At 36.6% G+C, this 14,841-nt stretch overlaps 2 protein-coding genes across 2 annotated transcripts; one reads left to right on the plus strand and one right to left on the minus strand.

Annotated features, from left to right (window-relative positions):
• The first annotated feature begins 224 nt into the window (after positions 1-224).
• Positions 225-4,587, plus strand: LOC6558670 (AF4/FMR2 family member lilli). The gene is made up of 5 exons (XM_043215518.1): positions 225-1,101; positions 1,174-1,196; positions 2,763-2,834; positions 3,472-3,956; positions 4,155-4,587. The coding sequence occupies exons 1-5, from the start codon at positions 357-359 to the stop codon at positions 4,426-4,428; spliced, it is 1,599 nt and encodes a 532-aa protein (XP_043071453.1). The 5' UTR covers positions 225-356; the 3' UTR covers positions 4,429-4,587.
• Positions 4,588-11,505: 6,918 nt separating this feature from the next.
• LOC6557802 lies at positions 11,506-12,517 on the minus strand. Its single transcript, XM_001984717.3, has 2 exons — positions 12,081-12,517; positions 11,506-12,015 (listed from the first exon to the last, which is right to left on the minus strand). Exons 1-2 carry the CDS (start codon positions 12,450-12,452, stop codon positions 11,602-11,604), a joined length of 786 nt encoding a protein of 261 aa, XP_001984753.1. The 5' UTR covers positions 12,453-12,517; the 3' UTR covers positions 11,506-11,601.
• Positions 12,518-14,841: the final 2,324 nt, after the last annotated feature.

Below are 14,841 nucleotides of genomic sequence, written 5' to 3' on the forward strand. Positions count from 1 at the left end.
CGCCGCCTCAGTCGAAAGTCAAAAGCAACGTGTTGTGGACGCTTTTTTTTTTAACGTCGCGTTGCGTTTTTTGCGTTGCGTTGCGTTTTACCTTCTTTTGCTACCACCACCAATACTCCTTCCTCCTCCTCCTCTTCTATCTCTCTTTCTTTCTTCACGCGCTCGCTCTCAAGCTCTCTCGCAAGCTCGTTCTCTTTATCTCACTCTCTCTGTGTCTCTCTCTCTCGTAGCCGCCTGCGCGCGCGCGCATCAAACCCAAAACACAACAACAACAACTTCACCACCCACCACTGCACCATCAGCACCAGCAAAAGCTCCAACGCCTCTCCTTAAAGCACCGTTAACTTTCACCAGCGATGTCCGCCGCTCAGTTCAAGCATGAACCGAACGCATCAATTGCGGACGTCGCAGCGCTGCCGCTGCCGCTGCCAATGCCGCCGTCACCGTCAGCGCCAACAGCCGATCGCATCGAATGGTCGCGTGCAACAATTTTGGGCTTTATCGAGGATTATCGCCGGCATCGAGTCCTCTGGGACCCGAACACAAAAGGCTACCACATCAAGCAGACCAAATACGAGGCACTAAATCTGTTGAGTCAGAAATATGGCACCGAAATCCGCTCGATACGATCGAAAATAAAATCGTTGCGTTCGTCATTCCATCGGGAACATGGCAAGGTGCTCAACGGACGCAGCCGCGGCGTTCATTATCAGCCCATGTGGTTTGCCTACGAAGCCATACGGTTTATACTCGACGGCGAACGTGACGTTGACAGCGCTGCTTTAGATGTGACTGCTGCGGCTGCTGGCGTCGGCGTCAGCGTTGATGTTAAGCCGCTGTTGGACTCGGAAGCAGCGGAAAAACTTGCGCTGATGCATAGCCTAGATTTGGAACAGCTGACAGCTGTTGGAGTCCAAAAAGTTGAGCAGCAACAGCAACAGCACGAAGAGTTTGCTGCTCGCGTCGCTGCTGCTGTTGCTGTTGTCGCCGCCGCTGCAGCAGCGGCGAATGTGAGAGAACATCAGCATAATATGGATGCAGGCGATTCGGACGTCGTCAATTCGCCGGATCCTAATTCCAATGGTTGTGCGGGCGGCGATGGTGATTGTGACGCTGACAGCGGCAGCGACGCAACGGCAACATCAACAGCAGCTGCAGCAGCCGTCGCTGCAGCAGCCGCCGCCTCAGCAGCTGTGGTAAGCCTCCTTTTTTGCCTATTGCCTATTGCCTATATTTCTATTTATTGATTTTTACTTTACGTTGTGCATATTATTTCTCATTTCTTACAAACACACACACACACTAACATAAAAAAACGGTGAGCTTATTCGCTGTGTGCTCTGCTTTGTACAATGTCATTTTTCAATTGTATGAGCTTTTTGCATTCATTTTGTCGCATTTACTTTTATTCAAATTATTTTAATTATTATTCGTGATCTTTTTATTAAAATATACTAAATAAATAACATAAAATATATAAATATAAATACAAATTTAAAATAATATAAAATATTAATATATATAGCATAGTTCAATAATTTGAAATTGATTTTTTATAAAAAACTTACAATTAATAATAATTTGCATATGGCTTGTGTTAGTTAGGGTATTCAGCTGTCGCCTATGCCGATTAGCAGCGGTTCTTGTTTGTTTCTTGTTTTCGTTCCGCTGGAGCTTTTGCTTATTTTTTTCATGTGAGTGAGAATGAGTGTAAATGTATATGCATGTGTGTGTGTGCGTGAGTGGTTTGACTTGTTTTGCGGCAGCAGCAGCAAAAGCAGCACACGCGCCGACGCTGCTGGCTCTGCTGTGTCTAGCGCTTGGTTCGCACAGTGGCACAAACTAATTATAATTCTTTGTTATATAATTTATATACTTTACTTCATAGCTATTTACCATAAAACTAAATGCACAAGTGTTTGCCACCCCAAAAAGCTCCCACAACTTAAGCTGCATTACAAATGCACACACATAAAAAAAATATCAAGCTGGCAGCACTGCAAACACTTGACAATCAGCTGGCCACAATTAAGCGGCTGTAATTGCCGTAATATTGATAAAGGTTTGCTATGCAGTTACCAAGTATTTGTTGACACTGTGCTGGCTGCGCTGCTATTGCGTCGCATGCGCTTGATAAGCTTGTGTGTGTCAACTGGCTTTGATTTGCCATATGTGTGTTGCATCAGCCATATAGAAATCGGCAGCGCCCCACATCCCCCCCTCCCTCCGCCCTATTCGTTCAATCCAGCAGCAACAGCAGCTTTAAGTTGCTTGTCTTTTTTTCTTTTTGTTTTTGTTTCATTCGCTCGTCTGTTTTGTCTGTCTCTCGCTGTTTGGTCCACTTCAATTTTCAATTCGCCGCGTCGCGTACCCCACCCATCCCCCTTTTCTATGCTCACCTTCGCTAACTAATTTAATCGCCGCTGGCTCTCCCGTGTCGCCAGCTGTATGCAAAGTGTATGTGTGTGTGTGTGTGTATGTATGTATGTGTTAGTCTTAGTCTGTTGCTCACATTTATGTATTTATTTTTTATTACTATTCTAATTTGCCTTTTTTCGCATTCTTCCTTATTTTTGTTGTTGCTTCGTCTTTACCAATTATTATTATTGTTATTTGTTGTTGTTATTATTTGTCTGACAAATTCTTCACAATGCCATAATTGTTGTAGTTATTCGCTTTTTTTCTCATTTATTTATAATTTTTTTTTGTTTATTTTGTTTGCTACTTTTTAACGATTTGTTTTTGGTCTTTTGCTTTCGCAGACACGTTCCTCTTCCGATTTGGATGGCGAGACTTATTGCAATATCAGCGCCGAAGATGTGAAAACCGAAATTGTAAGTACAGACGAGTCCACACGACTAGAAACGAGCAGAGCACAATTATTAATTGCATTCTAATTAAATACCCAAATATACGCTGTAAAAGAGTTTTTAGGTATACTATGCAGTCAGCAAAAATAATCGCCCTAAAATAAAGAAGTGAGATTGACCTTGATCCGTATCAATAGCCGACTTCATTAAGTGTTTCTGCACTCAGAAACCTAAAAAATAGAATTTGTTTCTAAGCAAATAAATAATTTCCACACATTAGAAGTCTAAAAATATTAACACTCATTTTTGATAATTAATTTAAGTAACCAAAAATCTAGTACAAGAACGTTTCTTCAATACTTATACACCCTGGAAATTATATATATTTTTTCGAAATTATATAAAAATCCACCGTTAAATTTAGAAATGCAAACATTAAATTTTATTAAAAATTAATTTAAATTATTGTAAAATATATCGAAATTATATAGAAATTGTACAAAGTAGAAATGCAAACACTAATTTAAAAAAAGTTCGATTTTTTTCTTAGTGTGCTTTTGAAAAAAATCCGAGCTGCATACTAATTAATATTTAACCACTACACGTTCTCTTTCTCCCTCTCTCTCTCTCTCTCTCCCTTACTATCTCTGGCTGGTCGCAGATCGAGCACGAAGCTGAGCTTGGTATGCTGGATAGGCAGACGAGTACGCCGCTCTCGCTGAGCTATTACAAGCCCACAGATCTGACATACAATCGGCGGAAGCGCAAGGCGCAACTGGATGAGATCGATGCGAATGATGGCAACGATGGCAATGGCGGCGATCTCTGTGGTGGCGTGGGCGTTGGCATCGTTGGGGGCGTGGTCGGTGCTTTGACTTTGACGCCGATCAAATCAACAAACCATCAGCAGCAGCAGCAGCAGCAACAGCAGCATCATCATCAGCAACAACACTTGAACCACAATCAGATCGCATTTCATACGCTTCAGCAACACTTTAACCACAATCTCAGCCACATAAACCACAACGGCAATGGGCAGCCACAGCAACAACAACAACAGCAGCAGCAGCAACACCAACAACAGCAACAACAACATTCCAATAACATGGCACAAAAACGTGATCGTGATCGTGATCTCTCCTCCTCGCCAACATTGGCCTATATGAATAATAATAATAATAATAATATTAATAATAATAATAATAATATAAACATTAACAACAACAATCACTCGTCCAAATCCTTGGAGCTGTCAGCAGCAGCAGCAGCAACAACAGCAACAACAACAGCAACAAGCAGCGGCATCTGCAGCATTGCTGCCACAACGCCCATAAAACTCAGCAGCAACAAGAACAGCAACAACAGCAACAGCAACAACAACAACAATAACAATAACAATTGTAGCAGTAACAGCAACAATATGAGTGCCAGCCATGTGGATGAGTATGAGGTGTTTGGTGAGTATGTGGCGATAACCATACGCAAACTGAAGACACCAAAATCGAGAATTGTCGTCAAGCATCTGATCAATAATCTGCTGTATGAGGCGGAGTTGGGGAAGTATGATCAGGGTATGCCAGCGACGACGGAGCCACCGCAGCTCTACAAAATGCATTAGCATATATCGTTGAGTTATCGATTAAGTTATCGCTAATCGCTATCGAAAGTAAAGCGGCCAAGTAGTTAACAACAACAAAGAGAGCAGGGATCGAGAGAACGCACTAGTCAGCAACAAAACAAAAATAATCAAGAAGAAAGCAAAAGAAATAAAGAAGAGGAAGAAATAGAAGAGGAAGAAGAAGAAGAGGAAGAAGAAGAAGGAGAGGAGCAAGAAGAAGAGCCAACAATTCTAAGTGTAGTTAGGTGGAACATGGGGGGATCGGGGGTGGCTATATTAAGCCAAGCGCATTTCATTCAGGGACAAAGACCATTTAAGTACTTTATACAAATACTATGTACATACATATACATACACTATTAACACTATATATACATATATATATATATATATGTATAGTTGAGCTTAGTCAATCAGCAGTCAATCAGTCGTCAGTCTTCAATCAGTCAGTCAACCCACGAGAGTTACTTGCTAAGAGAAACAGCAATAAATATCAACATACCAATTAAATAATACCTTACTTTTTTATATATATATCTCCCTTTTTCCACACATATATATACACAAACTGTATAATTCGTATATATATATGTATATATATCTTATATATATCTTGAATTTAACTTTTTTATTTGTTTTACATTACATTTACATTTTTGGCAAAAACACTTTGAACTCAGGTGCCTTTATTTTTGTAGTCAATTAAGAGTTGTTATCTTATGCATTAATGAGTCGATATACATATACACAAATATATATCTTTATATATATATATAGGTATATTACATACTTTAAGTGCCCTCGTTGAATCAGCAACAAAAAACTGTAGCCACAATATAAACTTAATGCTTTTGTTTGTTTTTGGAAACACATCGGTTGTAAATGCTATATATATATATATATATATATATATACACTAAAATACTTAGGCATGTTTCCAAACTTCGAAAGCGATCTGTACATATATAAAATTAAAAGAAAAAAAATATATATATATAAATACAAATTAACTATGAATGTAGATTTAAGTTTATCTATTACATTTTGTTACTGCGAACTAATTTGAATTGAGCAAAAGTTAACTAATAAAAACTGTTGAATTATTTCATTTTGAAAATGATATATTGGCATTTTGAACTGGGGGTGGTACAAATTGAAAAGTGTCTAATCTATATCTATTATAAAGGCTTCCACTGGATCTGTCTGATTTCTTCAAGTTGTTTCTTTTTTTTTTTATCGAATCGAATCGAGCTAAATTTTATTGCGCATTCATAATGCGATTATTCGTGGGGTACTCAAGGGACGAGCAAGGGTCGGGGAGGGGTGTGAAGGGGGTAGGGTGAACAATGGAGTTCGTTTGTTGCCCGAATGACAACGGCAACAATTGTTGCTTGGCTCTAATCGTAAATCAGAAACGCTCTCAACTGTAACCAAGAACTAAGCCAAAACAACATGCAAAATTTAAACAACAAAAATAAAATAAAAATAAAATAGATAAATATATAAATAAAAATAAGAATAAAATAATGTATTAAAGTAATGCAACATCATTTATCATTATATCCTAGCAGAGCACAATTTACTTTCGTCATGCGCTTGATTTATATATATTCGTGATCAGCATTATTAGCCGCATCGCTAAAGTTCCTCAGTTTTAATGAAAAAATTGAATATATACACACATATATGTATATACATATATATATATATATATATATATGACTTTTATTTGTCGCAGACGTTTGGATCGGATCACTATATCATATAGCTGTCATAGGTACAATCGATCAAAAGTTGATCAACTTTTTTGTTTAACAAATTATCTGAGCCAAACTTGATTGATGTGCTAATTATTATGCGTGTCATATTTTGATAAGGAATCATAGAGATCAGACTACTATAGCATATAGCTACCATAGAAACGGTTGGTTGCAAGATGAGTGCTAGCTGGAAAATCTTTATCGTGTAATAAGATATGCAAACCAAAATTACTGAATTATACTTATAATATTTTAATACGAAGTATCAGAAATACTTCAACAAAAATATGTGAAAATATCTCATTGAAGCAAAAGGTTCGCTTTGAGGGTATTTAATCTTCGGAATGATTAAAATAACGCTTCTTTCCTTGCTCCGTTCAACAGAATATAAACTGTAAATTACAAATTGGAATACCTGTACGATATACCCCTTTGTATATGTTTTGAATACAGGGTATATTGTGGTAAACAAGATCAAAGTAAATGAGTAATTTTCTACTTATTATATTGTGTGGTCGTTGATAACACCTAGAAACAAATGCTGGACGATAAGACATACTGAATGGGCTTATGCACATACATTATATACACATATGTATTTAGATCAAGGCCACAATATATTATTAAATCGCCTCGGGAATTTCAGCTATTTATAAATACACTGTTTAAATTTTGTTGATAGCAAAACATTAGTCTAATTTTTCTGGAGACAAGTTGAATTTGGATGATTTTTCGAAATGCCAGTGATTTTATATTGCATATTGATTAGAGCTGTCTATACTGAGATACTATAGTGTAAAAGTTGGTGTATTTTGGTAGTTAGATTATTGACAATATGCATTCTATTTGAAGACGTTTGAATTTAGTAATTTCTGCTCTTTAACTGTGATCCCAATCTTCTATTTCTAGTAGATCTGGTAGATTTCTCTTATCTTAACATTATAATGTGAAACATCCTGTCTTTTCTTTAAAGACTGACACTTCAGGAATAGCTTGATTTAATTTTTGATTTTTGATATATATGTTTTTAACTTTAAACTCAAGTTTATAATGCTGTACGATTATAAATATATTATAAAGATTATCTTTGCCTTCTTAACGTTTTTACTTTCCTTTTTGCAACCGCTTAATAATTTGTGGTTTGTTTTTTCGCTGTTTTTTTCCTGGGCTTCCCCTATAAAAGTTGAGCCATTTTTTTCTAGGTTTCTTTAATATAATAGTTATTATATTTGAATTTATTAAATTTTAATACCCCTCCATTATTTAAGTTTATTTTATTTTATTTATTTATTTTGCTTTCATTTAAATTTGTATTTTAACTGTTATATATTTAACTATTAATTTATATTTACCTAAATTGTGTACTATTTTTAGAGAACCCAACTCAGATTGGCTTTCGACACAATCAACAGTTTTTCATTTATCAGAATACGAGTAGAAGTCTACAAACTAAGCTCGTGAACAAGTAATTGCGCACCATAGAAATCAGAATCATAGTATATAGATATAGAATACTACATTACTATATACACACACATATATAGACATATAGAGTACAATGCATGTTCGTAGAATTTGTGGCGTTTTTCTAGGAAACGACAACGAGAATTGTGAACATTATGAACAAACGAAGCAACGTGCTTCGATGTTGCTTCGATCGTCTGGCACTTGTTGAGGGGCGATTGGAGGGGGTCGTTCTATACTGGAGGAGTGGCAATTCACAGCAAAAAAAAAAAGAAATAAATATATATATATATATATGTTGAAAAAAATGACGCAATGGGGCCGCCAAGCAGCTGTCGTTTGTTTTTGGGAGCTGCTTTTGTTTTGCTCGTCGCGTTTCGCTTCGCGAAGCTGAAAGCAACATCAAATGTATAAAAACTAATGATAAATTCTACACACTGTGGCAGGCAGAGAGGGAGGGTGTGGCGGGTGTGTCTATGTATGTGTGTATGTGTTGGTGTGGATACTACGCTGAGAGGCTTTAACTTGAGCTCAGGGGCCCCCATGTCAACAATCAACAGTTTGCCATAAATTATTTTCGCAAACAATTCGCGCCACCCGATGCTGCCCCAGGGAGCCAACACTCAACTCTAGACACACACACACACATATCTATATATATATATATATATATATATATATGTGTGTATAGATAGCAAACAGTGTTGATAAGCAGCCAACTATATTAAAAGCCACACAATCAGGCATTGAGCAAGTCCCCCTTTTGATAACAAATAAGCAGCACATATTTACTTACAGATATATACACTATATATATCTATATATATATATATATATATTGCACAGTTAAATGGAAAGCGTTAAGAGCTCTGATATTGGGAAAGGTTGGGAAAGTGTTGTAAATCAATTAGCCAAAAGCCTTCCACAACAATAACAACTAAGGCAAAAGTAAGTCGAGAAATTGCGTCGCAGACGATGCTCAACAATGTTGTTCAAGTGCATGGAAAGGGTGGCAGGCTGGGGGGCATTGGGGAACGGAATGTGGTAAGTGGGAAGTAAGACGGCTGCTGATGTTGTTGCTGTTGTTGTTGTTGTTGTTGCAGAACTTGCATTTCCAATATGATTTATGGCAAAACAAAATGCACAAATGCTGTTACCAGCTATTACGATAGTCGTCTGCGATTGCTGCCTCGTAAATAACATGCTACGAGCAACGAGCAACGAGCTACGAGTTAAATCCCCTCACCACCACCCCTCTGCCCAAGCCAAACCCCACACACAAAGCGCTACGGATGGTGCAACAACGGATAAACGAGAGCGAAGGCGTTGCAGTTGCAACTAATTTGTTGCTCTAATGGGACGAGCACCACAAGGAGCCAAATCTACAATATATGTATACATATATATATATATATATATATATATATCTATGTATTTATATATATATATATAGCAGGTATTTTTGCCAGAAGTTTATTCTGCTCATAAAGTTCATCATTGTGTTTTGCGCAAAGTTTTAATGGCAATGCACTCAGCAATAAACTGCTTGTGAATTAAAAGTATTCAACTCAACAATTATTTATCAGTGATTGAACATTAAAAGCCGTAATCGAGATTTTAAGTGCAAAACGTATAAAAGCATATATTTCTCGCTTAACTTGGTTTATTCTATTTTTTTCCCTTCTCACTTCGTCTCATTAAAGCCTTAAATTGAGAGTATTTTAAGTATATTATATGAGCTTAACTACAAAACATATTAAATAATATATTTCTGGCTTAAGTTGGTTTTATTTTGTATCTTTTTGAATATTTTTTGTTGTCTGCTTACTTCTCGTTTTTAAGTTTTTAATTTTAAAAAGATCAAATAATATATTACATTGGTTTTTTCACTGTGTACAGCTAATTGATTTAAGGCCACTCCTAACTAAAGTCCAGCAATTAATTATTATTGCCAAGAGAACTGTAATTTAGCAGCAACATGATTTATTCGAAAGAGACTTTTATGGAGTCCATAAACTATTTACACTTATGTAATCAAAGATTTAAAGAGTTTATTATTGCTGAATAAGCAAAATATTCAGACACGATTTCAGTTCTCAATGAAAGGATATAATTGTTAAAATTTACGATTTTTTTTTTTTTATTATATTTAGCTATCAAGTTTTTGTTGTTGATTTTTTTGTCAGCTGTCTTTTCGGTTGGCATAATTGCTTTAAGATTATAAGAAATAATTAAAGAGCCATTATATTCATGAGACCAATAATAATAAGGGAAGAGAATGCCGAACAATAGAAACAGATAGCTCAGCATTCAAATCAAATTGCCCCGAAAATAAAACCTGCGCTACAGCAAAAACCCCAAAAACGAAACCAAAACAACCAAAAAAGAGGCAAGTAAGAATGCTGCCTTGGAGTTAGCTCGACTAGCAGATACCCTGCACCTGTAGGAACTTTTCACTTGCTGCTGGCAAATTTAGTTATATGAAAATGATGAAAGTTTTACAGATGTGCAGCATTTTGTGAATGAGAAAGATCTGACTTTAATATTATAGCTATTATAGCAATTGAAAATCGATATTTATCGATATTGATTAACAAGAAATAAAAGAATATATATTTTCTCACGTGATTCTCAAAGCATCTTTATGAAATTCTCACAGATGATCAGTAAGAGTTATCGATTAGAAAGATATATCTTTAAAATAAACGTTTCTGCAGCTATTGAAAATTGATTTATATCGATAACCGTTTATCAACAGTTATCGATGAAGTAAAATGAATTTAAACGAGTAATTACAAGCCAAATTGGAGGCTCAAGTCATCTGTAGCTGTTAATCATAAATATATATCTATATACTTGAGTGGATCGAAGTTGCTTCCTGCTGCTTGTCACATACTTTTTGCATAAGCTCAGCATACTCTTTTGGGCCGTTTTGCAATGGGCATAACAGAATCAAAACACAATAAAGAAACGAGAGGAGAAGCAGAGAATTCAAAATCATTAAATGCACGAAATGGCAGAGAAATGTGCCATGGCCATTAAGAATTATATGCCGTCAACCAAAACGAGAAACGAGAAACGAGAAGCGAGATGCGAGAAACGAGCAAAACAGAAAAGCACTAAAAACCAAGGAACCCGAGAACTGGAGACTAATTATAATGCCAAGATCACGTATTCGCATTTTGCGAATGTGCATGCCATTATGGAAGGACGATTTATGTCCAGACACCGATGCAGATACAGAGACAGATACAGATACAGATACAGATACAGATACAGATACAGATACAGATACATGCACAGATACAGATACAGATACAGCTGAAAAGAGAGAAAGGAGGGGAAAATCAAATAAAAACAGCGCAAATATAAATTTCAACTCCGGCGTAATGTTAAGCGTGATGTTGGAAAAGTTATGCAACAAGCATCTAGATATATATCTTTAAGCTAATATTAAATTATGTTGTAGCTAAAACTCTTTTTTCTCACAGCTAGATGTATCTTTAAGCTATTATTAAACTCTTTTATGGCAAAATCTTAAAGCAGTTAAAATCAGCTGCATTTTAAATACCAAATTTAAATTTTAAATTAAGAATTTCTAACTCAAATTAGGATCCAAAATGTGCTCTTTTAAATGACTATCAAACTTGATTGAAGTTTGTTAATTTTGAATAAAAAAATAGGCAATTCAAGAAAATACTTTTAATTCGCTGCTTGACTTGATTTTAAATTGATTTGCTTTTTTCAATAAAATATACAAAAAATTAATTTAATTTCTTGCAGAAAACCTGAAATCAGGCTTAAAGTATTTTAAATAATAAAATTATTATTTTATAATAAAATAAAATATTGCTTTTGTTTATTCTTTTTGTTTATTGTTTTTGTTTATTGTTTATATTTATGTTTATGTTCATTGGATTTGGAATTTATGTACACATATTATTATGCCTTATCCATCCTCATCGAGATTATCGCTCTCAGCGTAGTTGGCCCTGGAGTTCAGCGTGTTGGCATCCTCAATCTGTGGCTTAAGATTGCAACCTTGCAACATTATCTGCTGCAGTTGGGTGACATGCGAGGGCTTCAATTGCTCCATGCAGCCGTAATAGAGCACATCCGAGATGAGTTTGCCAGCGAGCAGCTGCTGTTGCTTGGGCATCTCATCAAATTGAGTGCGCCAGGTGTGAGCAAGTGCCTCCGATGCGGAGAGCGAGGCGAAACGCTTGCGCTGCTGCTGCGGCTGCTGCTGCCTGTGGGAAGTGGGTGTGTGGGAGGAACTTGAGTGTAATAGTGTCGGAGGAGTTTCAGGGAATTCATCCTTAACAGCCAAGCGACGCTTTCTGGTTGGGAACGGATTAAATTGCTGAGGTGACGGAAAGATATGAAAGATGGAAACAGATGGAAATATAACTTTAAAAGGTGAATTACCAAATCATCGGGCGGCACTTGCTGCTCTGGACTGCTGCTGGCAGCCTTGTGGCAGCCCTCCTCCTGTCCCTCGAGAAAGCCGAGCAGCTCAAAGTACCACAACGTTGACTCGAACGGATCCCGCTCCTCGTCGCACTGCTCCCGTTTGCGCAAATCCCGTCGAAAGTTCGTTCGAAACGAGTTGATCTTCTTGACGACGAGTGCCCGATCCGCATGTGGTTCCACTTCGCGCAGCTTCAGCACCAGCTGCTCGTAGCCGGCTGTCTTCAGCGCCCGACTGCTGTACTCGGGACTCTTGACCTTCCACACCGCTGGCAAGGATCGATAGAGTAGCAGGAATTCCGTCCAGAACAGTCTGTCGCGTGAGTTCATCGCCAAAAATGTAATCAAAAGCTGTCCACAGCTCGAACTCACACACAGCACTGAATACGCCAAAAAAAAAAATGCTGAGCACAAGCTTGCATGCGCAAAATGCAAAATGAGCCATAGAGCAATAGCAACAGCAGCAAACCTAATGAGTGTGCGAGCGAGAGAGCAAGAACGAAAGCTGCTCTGCTGCTGAACGTGTTTGTTGTTTGTGCAAACGATTTGCGCTTTACGTTTTGTGCTGGCATTCGCCAATGCTAATTTGATTGCACTAAGTAAAAGCTAAATCAAAGAAGCAAGACAAGAAGCAGAAGGAGAAAGGTGCTTGACTGTGTGTGTGTGTGTGCGTGGCGAATGAACAGCTGATTTGGTAGTTTGTGCAAAGACACCGACAGAAAAATAAGAAGAAGAGACAGCAGATAAGAAGAAGATTTATTTTTCTATTCGACATGCGAATTTTGGGGGCTCATCATTTAAACATTTATGTGAAACACAATGAATATTCCAAGTTATTCCAAATTCTTGGTTTTTCTCAGCTGAGCATCAGCTTAGTTAATCATTTATTATTTATGTTTATATTAATCATTCTATATTTATCGAATTTTTAAGTGCCAAACGAAAAAGCTATAAATCCATGGACAACTGATAAATGTCACAGGGCACAGGCTTATCAAAATTATTAACTAGACCACCACATGGTCCAAGTCTCGCACTATAATCTTGAACTCCAGTGCGGAGCTGAAACTCATTTAAGAAAGGCTAGAAATAATCTAAATTTTAATGGCTTAAAAACATAAACCAGAACCATTAAAAAGGCTCGATTTCAGTTTTCTATTGAGCGCAAATAAAATGGAAGAAAACAAACAAAAATTCTTGTGTATATTTTGTAATTTATGTTTCTAATAATATTAATCATTTTTTAATCATCTCAACAAGATATAACAAAAGATACTTTAAAGGTTTGCCTAACATCATCTTTCAATTTCAATGAATTTTCTCAAATAATTCAAAACTTTATTTCAGATCAAAGACAACAGATAAGGAAATTTAATAATTTGCTGAAATAATTCGAAATGTAAAAGTATAAAAGTTTTAAAAAATGAATATGTATTTTATTATCGAATTCTCAATATTAGTTTACATATTTTCAAATTTAATAAAGATGTACAAAGTTCTTACGAAATTCTTTCTTCATCTAATCCAAGCAGAATTATGTTAACTGTTGCTGACTTCAACTTTCTAAGTGATATTGATAACTGTATAAATTAGCTGAATCTGAATCAGTCATTTCAGCATTTTCAGGCATCCTATCCATCCTTTTCCGTAGCTTCCCTTAGCAGGAGATCTGATCAAGTTCTTAGCCTTTTCGCCTATTTGAAACACTTTAATGCCCATTCATTTTTCAATCCTAAATACGACTCTGATCCGCATAGACTCATAAGTCGCTTACAGTTTGTCTAGGGTATTTTGAATATTTGGAAACAGACTGTTTTCTGTCGTCCCTCTTCCGATTTCATGGCCCTGCAAACACTCGTAAATGCAAAACAACAACAGAATTGCAGCAGTAATTGGCTCACATTACAGAAACTCACAACTCTGAAGCCTGACTGCGGACTAACTGCAAAACCGCAGCTTCATCCTCAGCTCCATGCTCGGTTGCAGATTCAGATTGGGATTCAGCTTTAGTTCGAAACACTTGCAGTTGCCACCCCTTAAATACCCGGTCATGTTGCCGGCTCCTGGCACTGGTATTATTGTCGTGGCACAATATTGCTTCCAAAAATGAAACGAAACACAACAAATACGTGACCAGAAATTACAAAAATAAAAGAAGACAACCAAAAAAAAAATAAATCCCAAAAACCACAAACAACAACTAAAAATACAAATATAATGAAAACAAAAAACCAAAACCAAAACCAAAACAAAAAAAAACTACGCCGCTCTGAAAACTGTGCAAAAAAAAAAACAAAAAACAAAAAAGATGAGGAAACAACAAAAATCGCGTTGATTTGAATTTTAAAATGTTTTCATGGCATTTGGTTTGAGTGTGTGAGTGTGTGTGTGTGTGTGTGTGTGTGTGTTTGCCACTGCAGTGTTTTGTGATGCCGCACCTTGGGGCAAACTGCTTAAATGAAGTAATCCCAAAATAAACAGAATAACTCGCAGCTACTTAACTTACTAAATAAAATTGAATTTAGCAATGCGAGTACGCTGCGTATGCGTAATAAATGTATTTATATTATTCATGGTATTCAATTCATCAGCTGAATGCGTTTGCATTCATTTTCTCATTGAAATATACATTTCTGTTTCTAGTTGTTTTGTTTTCTTTTTTTTTGGGCAGACGTTGCGTATGCTCAATATTATTATATTTCTTATTTGTAAGTATTTA

The sequence above is a fragment of the Drosophila grimshawi genome, unplaced genomic scaffold (genome assembly GCF_018153295.1).
Source record: "Drosophila grimshawi isolate 15287-2541.00 unplaced genomic scaffold, ASM1815329v1 contig_44, whole genome shotgun sequence".
Taxonomy (NCBI): Eukaryota; Metazoa; Arthropoda; class Insecta; order Diptera; family Drosophilidae; genus Drosophila; species Drosophila grimshawi.

What these genes read in the sequence shown, in the direction of transcription:
- LOC6557802 (XM_001984717.3), bottom strand. Translation starts at nt 12,452, where the DNA reads ATGAACTCACGCGACAGACTGTTCTGGACGGAATTCCTGCTACTCTAT. An exon ending in AAGTGCCGCCCGATGATTTG is followed by an intron (nt 12,016 to 12,080) that starts GTAATTCACCTT and finishes CCGTCACCTCAG; the next exon opens with CAATTTAATCCGTTCCCAAC.
- LOC6558670 (XM_043215518.1), top strand. Translation starts at nt 357, where the DNA reads ATGTCCGCCGCTCAGTTCAAGCATGAACCGAACGCATCAATTGCGGAC. An exon ending in TGGTTGTGCGGGCGGCGATG is followed by an intron (nt 1,102 to 1,173) that starts GTGATTGTGACG and finishes CCGTCGCTGCAG; the next exon opens with CAGCCGCCGCCTCAGCAGCT. An exon ending in AAGATGTGAAAACCGAAATT is followed by an intron (nt 2,835 to 3,471) that starts GTAAGTACAGAC and finishes GGCTGGTCGCAG; the next exon opens with ATCGAGCACGAAGCTGAGCT.